Genomic DNA, 20,791 nt, shown 5'->3' with positions numbered 1-20,791 from the left:
GGCATATCTCTTGGGCCTAATTTCGGGGATTTTCGGATCACCAGGAATCATTATTAGACTATCTAGACTATATTCCTTCACAAAAAAAAAATCCTTTTTTGAATCCCTGCCTGAGGGTGATCCTTAAAAAAATCTTCAGGCCGGATTCTTTACTATTTGGTTTAATTTGATTTTCATATTAACTTGATTTTTATTACTTTTAACTTTATTCATCTGCAATTTAGAAGTAACTGCATTTGCGCGCTCTAATACTCTGATGATTTTTCTGTTCCTTTTTTGGTTTTAATTTGAATAAGGAATTATTTTTAGTTGCGATTCCGAGACTATTTATATGTTAAATGCTTGCACCGCAATATGATTATATCGAAAAATACTCTTTGTTTCTTTATCTTTTTATATATTTGGTAATAAATTAATTTTATTTTCTACATTTGACATTTATTCATCGCCCACAGGAGAATAAAATAATTCCTTTCGGTAAGTTGGAAGACAAATGAAAGTCTTTACATCTAAGTTACTATTTGGCAACGTAAATTGTTGATGTTAGAAAATGTCATTATTAGGGCTTGAAAATCACTTTTCAATCCCTAACTTTTAAGATATTGCAGTTATCGAAAAGTTCAAAATACGAAGGTTATTCTTTGGATTTATTTTTCTATCTTCAATATTAAGAAATTTATATTCATGAAATTCATATTCAAGAAACTTTCAACTCTTCCCTACATCTAAGACTTTTGATGTAATGAACCATTTACGAAATAGTTCGAGATATTTACATTTCTCATAACATATTTAAAGCCATGAGAACCATTCCAATAGGCAGTCTTCCAATAGGAATCTACTTAAAAAGCGGCAATCATAAGAATTCATTAATGCAATTAAGACCTCGTAGCAATTAAGAATGCAATTAAATAACTTTGTATAAGCACCCAATTTTAGTAATGAATTTTAATGTTTTTTTTTAAAAAGAAATTAAAATACAATCCCATTTCTTTTAATTCCGTGCTTTAAATTACATAGGTTAATAATAGTAAAAAATGTTATCTTTGAAACAATAAAGGACCAAATTTTGATGAGTATTTTCTTTTCCAATTAAAAAAAATATCAAAATTATTCATCTATAGTGCATTAGAATAATAAGGAAATATTAGAGAAAGTCAACCATGATATGAATCTTTTTTAGACAAAGGAATTAACATTAACTTTCTACGTTTATTATATATAAACGCTTCATTTTTATTAAAAAAATGCATCTTGCTACATTTAAATTGAATAGTTATTTGCAACATGGCTAAATTATAGAAAAGATTAGGTAAAATTTAGTTAAATGAGGTAAAACTTCCTTAATTTAGAAGCACTTCGAATAGTTAGAAATGTAATTATCTTTAAATTTCATTATTTATATTTTAAAATCAAAAGTTTAGATCTATTACATTTAATACGAACAATACAAAAGATTGCATATGACTCTTTTATAAAATTTTCCGCTTCCCTTAAGATTACAGTTTGTGTCACGTTAATCGAGTCTAAGATACATAATTTTCCCTTACTTTATGTTATGAAATATTATATTATAAAAGAGAACAATATTAAAGAAGTATACATTAAGAGTTAGTTTGAAATCTTGTGTGCAAGATATATAAAATGCTGCTGCTTATAATTTACATATTTATAGGGATGTTTTTCGCGTTCTTTTTAAAATGTTCTTTTTGGAGATATAAGTATAGCAGGTTGATGCCAGGAAGAAAACCGAGTGTCTTTAATATTCTTGGAGATATTGGGGAATTGATAGATTTTAGACATTTAGGATCTACAGACTCGATACATCTCAGTAAGTATTTTTTTTATTTTGGAAGTTGAACAAAGGTTTCATTTATTAATTAAATCAGTATGAACTTTGAATTTAAATTAGACTAATCTGCACTCAATAATTTTAATATCTTATACTTATTTGGATATTTCATGTAAAAATAATTACATAATTTTTAATCCATTTAAAAATAAATTCTGTTCAGTACTTTGCTACCAACGCGCCAAGTTGGCAAGCGCCCATTCTAGGGTTGCTCCTTTTTTGTAACTGCGCGGGGTCATGACCCGCCAGAACTGTTAAGAACTCGGAACGCGATGCTTACCGTTGGTAGTGGGGTTGACTCCATGCCCCTTCTCATAGAAATAAACCGCATTTTATAGAAGCATCGTTTTCATCCTTATAGCTACACCGCAATTCCTTAGTTTATTTAAATTAGTTACACCGCATTATTTAGTTCTCAATCTCAATTGTGGAGCCATCATAGACCTCCACAACATTTTTGGTCCGTCGGAGCCTGAGCGCACTGGATTTCGATTTGATATCCATTCAAATTAGTTATGGCAAGTGATTTAGTTGTCTTAAATAGAAGAAAGGGGAGTATTAGAGCACAGTTGACAAAATTGCGAACATTCATTGAAAAAAGAGAGCATTTAACTGAATCGACAGTGATTACCCAACTGGATATTCTTTCGAGAACAAGTACAAGATTTGAAGAACTGAGAAACGAATATTATAGGACTGTGTCGGACAATGACTTTGATCAAGTGGAATCCAATCTATCCGAACTCGAGGATGAAATTTTGAAAATAGAGGTAAGCCTCAAATCCATTTTACATGATCTCAAATCTACTTCTGTTTCTAATTCTACAAATGGTGCTATTATTAAAGAGTCCATAGATAAAGTTACTTCAATTAGATTACCGGAAATACCTCTTCCATTGTTTAACGGTAAAATAGAAGAATGGAATTCCTTTAAGCAACAATTCCTAAATTTAATAAATGATAATCCCAATTTAACTGAAAACCAAAAGTGCTACTATTTACGTTCATGTTTGAGAAACGATGCAAAATTGATAGAAACGTCTGAAGATACATATGATTCCCTTCTGAAAGCTTTAGTAGAAAGATTCGAAAATAAACGTGTAATTGTAGACACCCATATCAAAAATATAATTAATCAAGAAAAAATTGTTCATGAATCCGCGAAAGACTTACGCAATTTAATAGATTGTATTCTTAAAAATTTAAGAGCATTAAATGTTTTAAAATATGAACGTAATGAATTGTCAGATGCTATTTTAATAAATATAATTTTGCAAAAATTAGACCGCGAATCTCGAAAGCAGTTTGAACTTTCCTTAGTAAACAAGGAAGTTCCTGATTTTGATGATTTCATAGAATTTTTAGAAAGAAGATATCAAGTTTTAAATGCCATTGGGCACAATATTCCATACAAATCTAAATATTCGGATGTTAGTGAACAGAAAAATAAAGCACGAACTCTATTTGTTAAGCCATCGAATAATCCCAAGTATTGTATACTGTGTAGAAACGCTGATCATCCATTGCATAAATGCGATCAGTTTTTGCAATTATCCCCGCAAAAGCGATATGAAACTGTTCGAGAAAAACATTTATGTTTAAATTGTTTCGGATCTCACAAAATCGCTCAATGTAAATCGAAACACACTTGTTTCACTTGCAAAGCAAAGCATCATACTCTATTACACCGGATGCAGGTGTCCACAGTAAGCGATGACTCATCCTCAATAAATTCAAGGCAGACTCCCTCAGTTGCTGACCCCTGTTCGTCGTGCAACCCTTCCCCCCTGACTTCCTGTTTCGTTACGCAGGAGAAAAGAGTCATTCTAGCTACGGCTGTTGTTTATGTTTTGGATAGTTTCGGAACTGTCAGAAAGGGTAGGGCTTTATTAGATTCTGGAAGCATGTGTAATTTGATGACATCTGATTTCGCCAATGCACTTGGTTTAAAGAAAGAAAAAATAAATGTTCCAATATCAGGGATTTCCGATACTACTCTTAATGTGAAAAGAAAAAGTACCTCCACTACTTTGAACTCGGATGGTTCTTTTACTGCAACACTAGATTTCTTGGTCATTCCGAAAATCACAGATCTAATGCCATCCACATTTATTGATTTAGAAGGAATAGAAATTCCGCCTTACGTCCAATTAGCAGATTCGGAATTCTTTTCCCCCAAAAAAGTGGATATATTAATAGGGGCAGAAATATTCTTTCGTATCTTAAAAGAAAATAGATTTGATATAAATAATTCCTTAATTTTGCAAGAAACTGTATTTGGACATATACTAAGTGGAACAATTCAAGGTAAACAGGAATCACATCATTGTGGTTTAATCTCTCAAATAGATAACTTAGATAATTTGTTAAAGAAATTTTGGGAAGTTGAAAATATTTTAGATACACCTACATCTAAAAACAAAGAAGAATTAGAATGCGAAGAAAATTTCGTGCAAACTTATCGTAGGGATGAGCAAGGTAAATATATTGTTAACCTTCCTCTTAAGAAGAATATGCAATTAGGCAATTCCATTCAAACTGCAAAACAAAGATTAGATAGTCTCTGGAAGCGATTAAATAATGATCCGAATTTTTCTAATCTTTATTGTAATTTTATGAAAGAATATGAACAATTGGGTCATATGCAAAAATTAGATAATAGTGACAATGTAAAATATGTCATGCCTCATCATGGCATTTACAAGGCTGATAGTACTACAACAAAGTTACGTGTAGTTTTCGATGCCTCAGCTGCATCTACTTCAGGTGTATCTTTGAATAACTGTTTGCTAAAAGGAGGTGTTGTTCAAGATGACTTGTTTTCAATCTTATTGAGATTCCGAAAGCACAAGGTTGCATTTACTGCTGATGTCAAGAAAATGTACAGACAGATTTGGGTTAATCCTGAGCAGTGTAATTTTCAATGCATTCTTTGGAAAACTAGGAGTTCTGAGGAACCTTCATTTTATAAGCTTCTTACAGTTACATACGGCACCAAATCTGCTCCCTACTTAGCTACGAGAGTGCTAAACCAATTAGCAATAGATGAGCAACACAAATTTCCTTTAGCATCTGCTGTAACCTTAAAAGATTTTTATGTTGATGATGTTCTCTCTGGTGCAGATGACGTTTCTACTGCAATAAAATTACAGCAAGAATTGATTTCTCTTCTAAAAGCTGGTGGCATGGATTTGCACAAATGGTGTGCAAACAATGAAATGCTTTTAGAATCTGTTCCATCTGAAGATCAAGGTTATCAGTTTGGTGATTCTGATAAAAATACAATTAAAACACTTGGCTTGAAATGGAACCCAAAAGAAGACTGCTTTGGTTTCAATGTCACTCCATCAACTAGCATTCCCACAAAGCGAACTGTTTTGACTGATATAGCTAAACTTTTTGACCCACTTGGTCTTCTAGGACCAGTGACAGTAAAGGCAAAGATCTTCCTCCAGAGATTGTGGCTACGCAAAATTGAATGGGATCAAGTGTTACCACATCAGGAAAAGCACGAATGGGAAATATTCAGATATTGTTTAGGGGATATTACAAAGATGCAGATTCCTCGTTGCATTCTAACTGACTCCATCAAGGAAGTTGAACTACATGGTTTTGCTGACGCATCGAAAGATGCTTATGGTGCAGTCATCTATCTTCGTTGTGTTACTATATTGAATCATGTGAAGGTTTCTCTACTATGCAGCAAATCTAAAGTTGCTCCTATTAAGGTGATGACAATACCCCGTCTTGAGCTATGTGCTGCTGAGCTTCTTGCTAAGCTCGCTTCTAAAACTGTGTCATCTCTTAACCTGAAAATAGATAAAATTTGCCTCTACTCAGATTCGACTATAGTGCTGGCCTGGATTAATACTTCATTGCATCTGCTTAAGGTGTTTGTGTCAAATAGAATTTCCCGCATCCAAGAGCTGGCGAAAGAATTTTCCTGGCACCATGTAAAAACTTGTGAAAATCCTGCTGATATTATTTCCCGTGGTATGACTCCTCATCACCTTATGAACAATCATTTGTGGTGGAATGGTCCACAGTTTCTTCAACAAGTTACTGTTGAACTTAGTGATGAAAGTAACATTCCTACTGATGACGAATATTTTCATGAACTGAAAGGAGAGACTACTAAGACTCTAACTTTAAGTGTGGATGCTACATTTTTAGATTTACTTTTATGTATTACTAACAAATATTCTAAATTAATTCGTATTGTAAGTTTTCTTTTTAGGTTTTGTAACAATTTAAGAAATCCTAAGAATAGGTTGTATGGACCTCTTTCTACAGTAGAATTACAAAGGGGTAAATCATTCTTGGTAAAATCTGTGCAAGAAATTGCATTTCAGAGTGATATAAATTTACTTCTTCATGGAAAACAACCCACAGGTAAGATTAAAAATCTAAATCCTTTTCTTGATGAAGATGGATTTTTGAGAGTAGGAGGTCGTATTCAACACAGCAGTGTAAATTTTGACCAGAGACATCCAGTTATCTTACCTGACAAAAGTAATTTAACAAAAAGTATTGTTATGTATTTTCATTTGAAAAATTTGCATATTGGGCCACAAAATTTATTGTATTGTGTTCGTAGAGAATTCTGGCCCTTAAATGGAAGGAATGTTTGTAGAAAAATTGTCCACAGTTGTATTACCTGTTTCAAAGCAAAACCTTTGACTAATGAACAAATTATGGGCAATTTGCCAAAAGAACGTGTGAATGTAAATTCTCCTTTTAACTGTACAGGTATCGACTTCTGTGGACCGTTTTTCATAAAGTATAAAGGTCAAAGGAAAGGTTTATATCATAAAATTTATGTTTGTATATTTATCTGTATGGTTACTAAATGTATTCACTTAGATATTGTTTCTGATCTAACTTCTGAAGCATTCATTGCATGCCTCAAAAGGTTCTTTTCAAGACGAGGTAAATCGCAATTTATTTTTAGTGATAATGGTAAGAATTTTGTAAGTGGTAATTCTGAATTAAAGAGATTAGCTCTTATTGTAACTAAACATGATGAATATTTATCAAATTTTTTATCTGAAGAGGGCATTCAATGGAAATTTCTTCCACCCAGAGCACCTAACTTTGGTGGCTTATGGGAGGCAGGTGTCAAATCCTTCAAATACCATCTCAAACGTGTTGTTGGAGTTTCAAAGTTAACATATGAGGAATTTTTTACTATTCTGCATCAGATCGAAGGAATTTTGAATTCCCGTCCTATTACTCCTTTGTCTAGTGACATGGACGATCTGGAAATTCTGACACCTGGACATTTTCTCATTGGTAGGCCAATCACATCCATTGTTGAATCAAATTTAACAAACACGGAAAATAATAGATTGAATTTATGGCAAAGAACCTCAAAAATGGTACAAGTCATATGGAAAAGATGGCAAAATAATTATTTAAGTACTTTGCAACAAAGACATAAATGGATAATTAAGAACCAAAATTTAAAAATTGGTGACATGGTTTTGCTCAAAGAAGAAAATCTTCCATGTTGTAAATGGATTTTAGGTAGAATTGTAAATGTATTCTATGGTAAAGACAATGTAGTAAGAGTAGTAAATGTTAAAACTCATTCTGGTATCTATAAACGATCCATTTCTAAAATTGCACTTTTGCCATTGGAAGTCTAATTTCACCTTACATAATTCATTTCTAAATGTGTACCTTGAAATCTGTAAGATTCTCTTTAATATTTGTAGCGAATATTATATCTAAAAACTGCAATATTCATTGTTATTTATCTTTATTTGTATTTTCTTTTCAGTGCTAGTGCAACTATTTGTATTTCTTAAGAATTATTAATGTCATTTTGTTATTTTCATATATTTACTGCATTAATTGCCTCCCTTGTTTTTACAAAAAATGTAATTGATGTAATTATTGAAATGTATATTTCAACGGGGGCGGCATGTTCAGTACTTTGCTACCAACGCGCCAAGTTGGCAAGCGCCCATTCTAGGGTTGCTCCTTTTTTGTAACTGCGCGGGGTCATGACCCGCCAGAACTGTTAAGAACTCGGAACGCGATGCTTACCGTTGGTAGTGGGGTTGACTCCATGCCCCTTCTCATAGAAATAAACCGCATTTTATAGAAGCATCGTTTTCATCCTTATAGCTACACCGCAATTCCTTAGTTTATTTAAATTAGTTACACCGCATTATTTAGTTCTCAATCTCAATTGTGGAGCCATCATAGACCTCCACAACAAATTCATTCCATATTTCCATTTTAAAGGTTCCATATTTCCATTTTTTTCCTTCGTATATAACTTCAAAATGTCTCTGTCTAATTTCATATTATTCATTACTTACAGTTCTGAATATATGTTCATTTATAACATTGATTTTATAAATAGACTAACTGAAGATTACATGCTTTGGTTGTGTGATATATGCGCACACTCATTAAATAGTACCATTTTAGCTCAAGCTTTAAAATGGTTGCCACATTATAATCTTCATCTTTACATGCAAGATTTATTGCTTTAAAAATGTACGTCAAGTGGTAATCAATCACTGTCAAAGTGAGAATGATAATCCATGCCAATTGTAATGTTTTGAGAAAGAAAACATAGTTTTAAAAACACACAAGACATTTATTCACAGACATAGACACAATTAAAATTAAGCATAAATAAAAAAACAGGTTTAACAATTTAAAATCTCTAGGGTTTTCAAAATCAACTAATTAAAAATCTCTAAATGCAACGAGAGTTCAGGATTCGTCCATTACACAGTGAAAAAACCAAAGCTCTCCTCTCTCTCGTCTCACCCTTTCTTTTTATATCAACGAAGCCCAGCTCCCTTCAGTTGAAGTTCCAATAAGGCCGAAGAGGTTCGAACAAATTCGGCTCCAGAGCGACTTGATTTAAATTGAACGGAGGACGGTATACACGAAACGAAGCAACCGTCAAAAAAATTCTGAATACACCTACAGCGTTTCAGACGTGCGTTAAAAATAATAGATAAAATGTTGGACATTTGATTTAATAATTTATTATAAACGAACGCGTTTATAATTTTCCCACACAGAAGACGCTTATAAAAATTATAATTTTGACGGTTATAATACAAATATAATCTAATAAAGCGAAGTAAAATTTTCGGTATTATGATTTTATTTTTATATCTCTTAAAGATTAAGTTTATTTAAAAGAATAAAACAAAATACAAAGAAAGTACTTTAAATTCAAATTCAAATGAATATCAAGAATGCTTAGTTCTAACAATACGTACGTGTGCATGTATGTATACATATTCCACAAGCTGGTACTTGAAATGTGCTAATGTTGAAGTTAAATCGAAGAAATGTCAATTTCACTTTTTTAGCAAAATAATAAGCATTTGGTTAAAAGAAATGAGATAGAAATCAAATGAATCATTTTAAAAACAATTCCGGGTTGATTCGCAGGTAAACAAAGTTTCGATAAAAAATGCTGATAATTACGGAAATTCGTTGAAATCTGAAAAATATTACTTCATTTTCTAACTAATATACTGTTATATTTAAATGAACGACACGTAATTTCAATATCTATACATACTACATTAAAACGCTTAATTCTCAGCTAAAGTATCATGAGCTAAACTTGTATTTAAATGTAAGAGATAGAAACAGTAGAAAAATAAAATTAGTATAAGATTTATGAGGTATTTCAGTTCATAATATGATAAATAAAGATATATGATATGAAAATCCATTTTATGCGTATAACTAAAACTAACATTAATGCTGCGTTATATTTTCTTACAGACATTCAAAACAGTAGAATTTACTACAAATGATTTAAGTTTATATTCTTGTTTTCCTATTAATTATGTGCTGATTTCCTTTAGTATATATAATATATTTTCATTAATAATTTAGTATGGAAATACGATTGTTTAAGATTAAGATATAATTGAGTTGATGAATTTTATAGATATTCCATTTTGAATGCCTATGAAATGCATCAACTCATAATTACTTCCAGCAGAATCTTAGGTAAGAACAGAAAATTAATTAACATGGCATCTCATTTTACTAAATTCTGAAAACAAACAAAAACAATCTTTTTTACAGTATTTGAATAATAATTGGGTTTTTTCCCTTTTTTCTCCCTACAGAATTTATGGAAACAATGAGAAATCTAAATAAAACTTATCAGAAGGACCATTTGTTCTGTACCTGGATTTTATACACGCCTTTTGTATTTCTTGTCAAAGCTGAGGCTGTAAAGGTTCGTATTATATAATTTTGTTGGGGAAGTAAAACCTCTAAGATTTATCAAACTAACATGATTTTCTTTTCAAAAGTATCAAATTTTTAATATAAACTGTTGCCTTATTGTTCTTAATCAATATAAATTACTACTCATTTCAGAATTACGTGTTTATCACTGCTGCACGATTTTATTCCGTATAGAGGTAATACGTAGAGAGTAAGAATGGCATTTCTTTGGAGGCCATTGCTTATCGCACTTTCTCATTTAGCGATTCTACTAGGACGCTGATTTTCTATTTTTTTTAATAATTGTTCTATTTTTCTGTAATTTGAATTTGCCTGATGTTTCTATATATTGCTCAGTATAAAATAAACACTTCCTTCATTTATTATCTACTCTCTTTTCCTAGTAAAATCATATCCGACTTATGCTTATAAGCGAAGAAAGTTTTGGCGTCTGAAAACAGACAATATGCCGAATTTTTACATATTGTCTAATTATTTTAATTAACATATATAATTGCAATAAATCATAAGTGTGTTACAGCAGTAAAGAGTCGTTCAAAAATTTTAAATAATCAAATATATTATATGAATTGAAATTTTATATTATTGAATTATGGATTTAGAACAAAAGTAAGTTTAGAAGAATATCTTCTCCTGAACAATAAGAAATCTTTTTCTTCATCTTCAGAGACGACACATGGGTGGTGGTGGTCTGGTGGTAAGGTCTCGGCTTCGAAACCGGCGGATTTCAGTTTCTAGATCCGATTCCATCGAAGAACCGTGGTGTGAGTGGGTCTGGTGCACGTTAAAATCGTCGGTATCAAACTTCTACCTACGGATGTGGTGCGGAAGTTTGGAGCGTGGGTGCCAGCTAAGGAGTCATCTGCCCTCGGCACAAAATTACGTCCCAAAATAGCCCTTGTGTTGCTTTTAAACGGGTCATTAATATTACGAAACTTACTGTGAACTGAAATCTAATTTTAGGTTATTCGTCAATGTAATTTTTGGAATAATCATATTTTTCATAATTGAGTGAAAATAACAACGACTACTAATTTTTTCTAAGTTAAGTTAAAGAAGACATAACAAATGAACTGGAGATCAGAAAAACTGAGATCTGGCATATAATTTTATAACTGTAACATGAACTGTAAAATAAACATTTCAAAGACAAATATATATTGATAGCAAAGTTAGTTACTTAAATAAATGGTGACAGATTATTCGTTTTTATTCTGTAGGAAGCCCTGAGTGGAAATAAGATGAAAGAAAAGAGTTGGGTTTATAAATTCGCAAAACATTTATTTGGTTATGGTTTAGCTACGAGGTAAGTGCTTTATAAATTCCATATATTATCTTAGATTTAGCAACTCATTTTGAGATATCTTTTATTTCAGTTAGAACTATTCTTTTAGATTTAAAATTATTCGAATTTTAGATTTAAAATTATTTGAATTAAATTTTGTCAGTTATACGAATTCCCCAAATTTTGTATGCTTTTATGAAATATATCATGTGTTCCTTGTCTAAGCTGCGTTTATAATATTAGAAAGGCACTTTAATAAATATACACTGAATTTGTTTATTCTATGAATACCACTTTTTTTATTTATTTGTGAAAAGAATGGCCCGTATTATATTTGAAAAGCGTATTAATAATTTCACATGCAAAAAATTATTAATTATTATGGTATTAATAATTGGCAATTAGCTTTTAACTAAAATATATGCTCTTAAATATGTATCACGATTTCATCTATTTTTTGTAATAAATTCAAGAATAAAAAAAAATAAAAAACTTTGTAAACATTTTATTTAATTGTTTCCTTTCCAGTCCACATGTTATATGGAAGCCACGACGCAAGCTGCTAAACCGTTGTTTCCATCCTGATATTTTGAGAGGCTTCTTGCCGGTTTTTAATGAACATGCTCAAGAACTCGTTAAGGTTTTTCGAGAATCTGAAAATGAATTCACTGAAATATCTCATACGATAGCCCTTTGTGCTCTGGATACAATTTGTGGTATGCAAACAAAAGCCTTTTTTTTTGCATTTACCAGCTGAAAATGTATATGGTTCACATATTAACCGTATTCATATTCAGGTGGTTTCCAGGAAAAACTGGCTATGCTTATCTTCATTTATCTCTAATGTACAACTTAATATTTTTTTATTCTTATATGCATTGAATTATGACAGGATTATAGCAATGTTATTTTATTAGACTGACACCTTTTCTCACCTACAGTATATATGAATACTACGGAATGAATAGTGAATAAAGTCCCATAACCTACAAGATATAAAAATGTGAGCGCAAAATTTATTTACATTTTCACTTCCGAGGTATTGCAACTTCATTTTTTTATTTATTCAAATTTCACAGATAATTATTAGATTCATTTTCTACTAATCGCCAGCAATGGAAGAAAATCATGCAATCATATATATTATGAAACAATTAAAACAATTTAAATTCCGTTTAAATATTGAAATCTATTATTAAAGATATGCAAAAATATAAATGCTAATCTAAACAAAAATAATAATAATGTTATTTTTTGCAAATTCGTTAGCTCTAAGCCACAAAAGTGTTCTGAAGTGCGTCAAACTTATGGAAACTTATAAAAGTATGAATATCAGTATTTACAATCAGCATAAAACCAATGGATTTCCAAGTGTGGCATCCGGATTTTGTGTGGATACAGATAGATACATAGATAGATTCTGTATAGATTTGAAGATCCAGATGTTTTGAAGGAAACATTAATTGTAATTTATTTCATTTATGATTATTATATATTAATTTATGATAACTATTTCCCCTACCCCAATATTTATTACCCACAGATTGCTTTAAAGATTTTCTACTTCTGTAATTTCACATCTTAGTCTTATATCCGTTTCCTTTTGTTTTGACTCGATATTTTAATTTTTCTGTCATATTTCTCGTACAAACTACAAAGCAAAATGCCGAGAATACTTTCATATTTATATTTTCGTATCATTATGATGCTAAAAACTTATTATTGATAGAACTCAAATAAAAATAAAAAGAACCCTTCAAGTCTGATAATAATTCTAACTATTCTAAGTTACATCTGATTTCCCATCCAAAGGCTGAAATAGGTGAATTCCCGCTAAATCAGGTACGACATTTTCAGCATTTAGTACACAAAGAGTACAGAAATATCTAGCAATTATTAACCAAATCATGCTCATTAAGAAAAATATTATAATATCCCTGCTTCAAAGTTCAACAATTTTATTTTGATTTTATTCATTTTTTATTAAGGTTTGTTATTTCCTTTCATCAAAATAAATAGCAAGTACAGGGTTACCAAGAAAAAGGTTTATCATTTCCGGCGCCCAAGAGTAGCCCGTGTTCCCTATAATGCTGACGTCCTTGGTTCAAGTGCTGGCGTGGGCATGATTATTCTCTACTCTGTGTCTATCTTTGAAGTGTGTGAAAAAGTCACCCCCCATGTAAAATGGAGTTGTGCAAGTGAATGCTTGTGTATCATCTTCATATGAGCTAAAAGTCAGACATCTGCCTTCGGGTATTCAGGGGGATTTGCCCTGAGAAGCCATTGAACAGTCGGTTTAAATCGCGGACAGTTCATCCGTTGGCTTGTAAACAGCCATAAATAACAACAAGAAGAATGCTTCTCAATTCAGAGGATTTTAGAATTCCTTATGAGTGCGAAATTATGCTAAATTCTGTTCACATATAGAGTAGCATTGAATTTAAATGAAATGTTGTGAACATAACTTCATGTGTAATTCTAGTTCCAACATGAAATGACTTAAAGGTGAGAAACTACTTCTTACGAGACATATTTTCCATCCATGCCCAATTAATTGTTTCTAAATTTGAGATCGCGTATTGAATCTCAAGTTGATATTTTCGAAAAGCGTTAAATAATACATTGATTAATAAATCAGTCTTAGAACACTCAAAAATCTAAGCTTTTCTGGTAGAATTAATACACCTAGTTTTTAAAAGTAATTGCTAGGAGTGAAATCCAGAAAGAATGAGATTATTTGAACGTTAACTATTTTCTTGCAATTTAATTTTAATCTTTCAGTTAGAATTTAAAAAAATTCCCAGTTACTTGAGAAAAAAATTAATTAAGCGGTCTATTAAACACTAATAAAAAATGAAGATGGCTTCATGTCCATTTTCTAATTGTTTCATGACATACTATAAAAGCGAATAATGGAAACAAAAGTGAATATTTGTGTAAGGGAATTTTTGAAAATTTTAATTATAATCATTTATGAACACAACCTGTGCTTTCGTACGCAATTGATGTTGCACTAGAATTTTTTTTTGCTTGAATCACCCATAAACGGTTACTCTAAATACTATTTCGCTTTTCTACAATTGTAATAATATACATAAAAAAGGAACATTTGAGAAAAGAAGAATATATTCTTATGATATAAAACTGAAACATGCATTATTTTTCTGCATAATCCCCCAGGACTTCAAACCATTTCCCTCAACGTTTCACACGTTGTTGTTTTTTTTAATTTATTCGATAAAAATGTTTTTCGTTTATATCTGAAACCAATTTTGCACCGCTTCAATGACTTCTTCATTGGATGCAAATCTTCTTCCCTTAAAGCTTTCCTTAATGCTCCAAATATATAAAAATTACTTGGAGCCAGGTATAGACTGTATGTTGTGTTTCTTATACTCCGAATCCCATTTCCTTTATTTTTTCAAATATCCGTTCCTTTATTGTTTCAATGTTACCGAGCGTTATCTTGCCGGATGACAGACTTTTGCAGTTTTTCCCCGATTGTTTGTATCTGATTGCAGATTTCAATTTCTGAAGGTTCAACAGCTTGCGTAAACAAAAAGCGAATAACAACTCCATTTCCACCTTGGTGCAGATGGACAATTGAGCTTCCATAACGATTCTTAACTCTTGACTGGCGAGGTGCGGTATGTGAGACTGCTGACGATGGACTTCTGGTCACCCCTATTCTATTTTTAACTGAATAAAATTGATTGACTGTGCAGCTTCCTGTTTCTTGACCTTCAATACACGTGTACTTTATCAACCGGTTTTAGCAAATGATTTTTTAAATAATTCAGCTAATTCTTTGAGCGACGATAGTAAGATCTCACCTCCCTTTTAGTGTTCCATTACTAAACACGGCTTAGCAGACGACTCTAAAACTTGGTGCGCGAAACCTCATCAAACCTATTGATCCTCGTTATGAAGCAGAGCTCCAGAGACTTTTAAAAGTGTCAGAAAGTGAACTGAGTGATGAGGATAATTGTATAGAATATTTTTTCAATTAAAGTTCGCATTGGGGTGACTCCAATATATATTTTCGAATATAATTAATTTTTCTAGTGACAATAGATTAAGAAAAATTTCCAAATTTGTTAATATACCAAGATAAATATTTACAGAATTTATAGGCTGATTTTTATTATAGTACTTAGCCTGTATGTTCAAAATGGCCTCGAAAACCGATGATGGCGAAAAAAAACAAAAAGTTAATTTTACACATTGTCGTTTTTTTTTATTTTTAATATAATTGTTGAATTTCCCCTTATATTGTTTTCTATATAGCTTTATATACTGTAAAAATATATACGATTTAAAAAATAATAAGTTATTTGTCTTGATAGAATATTGTTTGTTGTAATAAGTAATTTGAGAAAAAAATGTAGGTTCAAACGCAATTACTTTTTTCACTGATAAAATATTTAGAAAAAAATTTCTAAAACATATTTATATATCAAGAAAAAATATATTTAGAATATATTGGCAGGTTTTCATACTGATACTTCCAATAGAATATTAAATTTGAGAATAATTATCGCACCACCCCAGTTAAGTCCTGAATTTTCACCTCTCCAGTTAAAGGTTTAATATCTGCTGCACTTCGATCAATAATGTGGGAATAAAAGTGACACGTTGTATAGAAGTGTTGCCGATTACATTAATTCAACTCTACATACCCGCAAAAATCCTGAAAATAGAAACTACAAAAGTCCATTGAAATTTTAATTTTCCTTAATAAATATAGAAGTGCTGTAATTTAAAACTGTCTTCTGTGGGAACTTGAATGTACTAAACCATATGTAAAATATACACCTTCTACATCGATCCTGCAGAAATTTACATTTTTGTCATTACGTATATCATGAGAAATAGAAACAGTTAACATAATGTCGTATTTTGTGACTTTTTTACACCTACATGATCCTTCACTTCCCTCGAGCATTAAATCTTATTAGAATAAAACATATGATTAAAATATAACTAATATATTTGACATTATAAGAGTCTTAAAGTTATCTCCCCTGCCTTACAATTTGGTACAAAAATACTCTTACAATAATTCCCTAATTATTCTTTTTGAAATCCCCATACACTATTCCTTTTATGATTAATTTTTTATATAATAGAGAAAAGAACATGCACTTTTTATGTGTTAATTTTATATGATGAATAAAATTCTTTTTTTTTATGTAATATATATATATTTTTTATTTAGAAACTGCTTTCGATGTAAAGCTTAATACTCTTGGAAATAACGAATCACAATATGCGAATGCAGTTCGAAGGTAAGTGAGAAATATTGAAAAACTTGTTCGATGATAGCACCATTTATCTCCAATAGTGATTGTTCTAAGAGCTACTTTTATTTCATGTGTTATATTTTCTCCACTGAACATGTTTGCCGTGGTAAAGTCTTGGTTGTGGAGTCAGTGGGTTTCAGGTTCGAGTCGTGATTCCACCGAAGAATTGTCTTGTAAGCGGGACTGTAGCACGCCAAGTCCCTCGTGTACGAATATCCTCCCGCTGCTGTGGCGTGTAGTCGTGGAGAGGGTGTCTTACCTACATGAAAAAACCGTTGAATTTCATCTAGATAGAATTTATCTACTGTACAGCTCATTCATTTAAATAGAGGTTTATCTAATTTCTTGAATAAACAAATGTGCAGCAAAAAATATTTGTAAATTCGAAGTAGTTTAGTGTAAAGAGCAATTTTAATTCTTCAAATTTTTGAATTATTTAAAATATTTGAATAAAATATAACATCAAAGTTGAGCGAAAATATCAATTTTGATGGATTTCCTCAGTATTTAATTATATTATAGAAGTACATGAAATTATAAAATATATATATATTCAGATCATTTGATACTATTGGACATTAGGTAGCTACATCTATCTTTCATAGAATATCGATTCCATCTATTTATAAGAGAAATATCTAACAAATAAAACATTTTTTTGTTTTCGGATTTGCGATCAGAAAGCTACTTTTTCCAATCTCTCGTTTTCTTTCAATAAACACTATACGTCTGTTATTCTGTCTGATTTTTATTTATTGTAAAACCACGCATTATTTTGCTATATTCATTTAAGTATATATACCATAGCCTATTTATATCTCGCAACTATTTTATGTCTTGCATGGTCTTTTCAGATTAATAAACATTCAATGTTAAAAAAATATAATAAATTTAGCAAGATCAATATCAATGTTCTTCATGATTACTCGGAATGCGATCACCTCTTTTTGAATACCCTTCAATTTCAAGAAAGAATATGAATACAATTTCTCTATATGAAATAATAGGATATATTTTCATAAGAATAAACATACAAGACAAACATACACATACATTTACATATATATGTTTGTGTTTGGTTTAAAGATATAATATATGTGTAAGACCCATAAAATATTTTAAATTGTTAAATTATTCAATTTTTATGATTATTATTTTAGTTACATATATAAATATTTCAATTTTAATTTCTAGGTTAAACTTTTTTTTCTTCTTATGAATATTTTTTTATCTAATTTAATCAGTAAAATGTTTTAGTAAATAGTTTTTCGGGATTTAAAACCTTGGTAGAAAAAATATTATACAATATACGCATCTCAACTTTGTTGAATTTGCTCTTTAAATAAATACTTCAAAATTTTCCCAATTTGTATGTAGTAATCCTATATTTTAATAAATAGATAAGTTTTGAAATTATTTAATATAAATTTTTCAAGAAAATCATAAAATGTGCATAAATAATTAAAAGTAAATTATGTATTAAATGAATTTATATTCAGAAATAAATAACGTTTATTCAAGTTTCTGTTTTTCTAAAAGTAGCCCAAACCCCAGAAAAAAAATAAAGCACCTGAATGAACTACTTAATGAACTACTTAAAAATTAGAAGCCTGATTGAAATATAATTGGTATCTAGTAAAATAAATTTATAAGCTTTCAATAAATAAATAACAACTTTCAATAATCCAAATCGATTTTCATTATTTTATTTTTGATCTATACGTTTCCTTAAAAGACTTTCTGCATCGGTTAAAATTGTTTTTGGGTAGAGAGAAAGATTTAAAATAATTTTTAGTCACTATTGTGCCCAAAGATGTCTGCATTGACATATTTTCTCTATTTCATTCATCGTTATAATGTATATTTTATTTTATTAAAGATAATTATTATTGCTTTAGTAACACAATACATAACTTTTTGGTTCTAATTTTTAATGTTGAATTTATTTCCAAATTTAAAAAATGTATATATATTGCAATTGGTTTATCTTAATTATGTAAAGTATTAACAATTAAATTTGGAGAAATATATAGCTTTATATAGGAAAATTTTTCTATCTAATATTTTCTAAGCAAATTTATTTTCTGTACAGGTTGTGCGATATTGTTCTGTACAGACTGTATTCATTTTGGCTGTGGCCAGAGGTCATAGCTTGGAATACGCCACTCGGTAAAGAAGCCAAAGTTCACCTTAAATTCTTGAGCGAATTCACAGAAAAGGTATTAAACGAACTGAAATTGTCTCTTTACTTTCCGGATATTTTTTAAATATTTTAGGTTTTAATAAACCTTTTAGTTTTTCTTAGATGTAATTAAAAGAATTTTCTGCCTTTAAAATAAATAAAAATATACCCTTAATTTTAAGAATAATTCATAATAAATAGTTTCAAATTTAACTAGTTTTTTCAAAAATAATCCATTCAAAAGTAAAAAGGTTTCAAACTCGATGCATTAAAACATAATATATTGAAAGAAAATATCTATATATATAAATTTATCTATCTATATTTTTATATATTACATACAACTGTGCGCGTTCATAGATCATTAATCTTAAAAAAAGTAAAATAAGGAGTCACGACACAGATATTGAATTAATAAACCTGAAAATGTAAAGTGTATATCAATAATTACTATAAAATATCCTTCATTTATTCCCTTTAATGACTGTAAAATATGAAGTAATAATATAAAAAAAGTAGTGGAAATCAAATAAACACATTTTTGATAAAGTATTATGTAAGAAAGTAAAGGAAATCAAATGTACAAGAATGTAAAGGAAATCAAATAAACACATTTTTGATAAAGTATTATGTAAGAAAGTAAAGGAAATCAAATGTACAAGAATGTAAAGGAAATCAAATAAACTTTGATTAAGTATTTGGCTATAAAAAGTACTTGAAGTGTTAGATGCCAATGTTATGATTGATAGTTGATCGTTCTTGCTTAAAAGAATAGATATGTTTCATGATTACCGAAACCACTAAATTTCATATGTATAATTTTATTCACAATTTAGGATCTTTATCACTATAAATTTCGTTAATTTTACACAAAGTATAGTAATTGAGTAATGCAAATCAATACCTGCGACGGAATAGAAAATTTTATATACCTGCTTGATTTGAGGATCATTTTCGTTCATCGAATAATTAAAATATTTAGTTTGCTTGCATATGAAACTTTTTCTAAACCAAGCTTTCCTATTCTATTTGATTTTCAACCACACCATTTTGGTAAAAATATTTATTAAAAAATATCTACTTTCGATTTTGACTTTCGTTATACATTTTTATGTATTCTTCAAAGTTTTCCTAACATATTTAAAAATGTTTTCTTGATATATTAATATCAATCAATGTTAGTAACTCTTCAAATGAAAATAAATATATTTTATTAAAATAAAAGTAATAGATATAGTGTAAACATAATTGATGATTTGAAATTTTCAAGCAATTAACTCATTATGAATGACACATAATACGTTATGAATATGCAGTTTGAAATTTACATATTCTGCGCCAATTTTAAACTTGTTTTAATTAAAAGGAATAATTACAACTTATTCAGTTTTTCAGCAGAATAAAACTGATGTGAAAATAATAATGGTCTTATGTGAAAATAATTGCTGTGCACTGTATCAATATATAAATATATATAAGAGTGTATAGTTATGAAAAAACTAAAAAAACAATTTGGTATTTCTGAAGGTAATTCGTGAGAAGAAAGAGCGCTATTTATCTCTTGGACCTGGAGCTGACAAAGGAAAGCACCAAGCATTGTTAGATGTAATTCTGAAATTGCACTTAGTTGAACATGAATTGACAGAAGAAGATGTCAAACACGAAGTAGACACATTTGCTTTAGCGGTAATTTTTTTGTTTTTGTTTTTCCAAATGAAATTTTAATATGTTTTTTTAATAAGAAGAAAGTATTAAATTTTCTTATCTAAAATTTCTTTAAATAAAGAAGGTACAGATCTATGAATCCCGAAAGATCTCAAACCCCCATTTAACAAAATTAAGGCGGGAGTCCAAAATACCCGAATGTCATTGCGAAATTTCCTGCGAATTTCTTTCAACGTGAGTATTGACTGTGAGTCATG

The 20,791-nt window shown here is 29.9% G+C and overlaps 1 protein-coding gene across 1 annotated transcript in view; it reads left to right on the top strand.

The window, feature by feature from the left end:
- The first annotated feature begins 1,609 nt into the window (after nt 1-1,609).
- The window catches only part of LOC129981717 (cytochrome P450 4V2-like), a 32,696-nt gene continuing 13,514 nt past the window's right edge, over nt 1,610-20,791 (top strand). The window contains exons 1-7 of the mRNA XM_056092670.1: nt 1,610-1,831; nt 9,976-10,088; nt 11,320-11,405; nt 11,913-12,100; nt 16,603-16,672; nt 18,780-18,906; nt 20,397-20,555. Coding sequence (XP_055948645.1) covers nt 1,645-1,831; nt 9,976-10,088; nt 11,320-11,405; nt 11,913-12,100; nt 16,603-16,672; nt 18,780-18,906; nt 20,397-20,555 — 930 coding nt within the window. The 5' untranslated portion in view covers nt 1,610-1,644. The remainder of the gene's footprint in view (nt 1,832-9,975; nt 10,089-11,319; nt 11,406-11,912; nt 12,101-16,602; nt 16,673-18,779; nt 18,907-20,396; nt 20,556-20,791) is intronic.

This window comes from Argiope bruennichi, chromosome 8, assembly GCF_947563725.1.
Source record: "Argiope bruennichi chromosome 8, qqArgBrue1.1, whole genome shotgun sequence".
Taxonomy (NCBI): Eukaryota; Metazoa; Arthropoda; class Arachnida; order Araneae; family Araneidae; genus Argiope; species Argiope bruennichi.
Note: the sequence above shows the minus strand (reverse complement) of the source record. Positions and strands in the feature narration are given on the sequence as shown.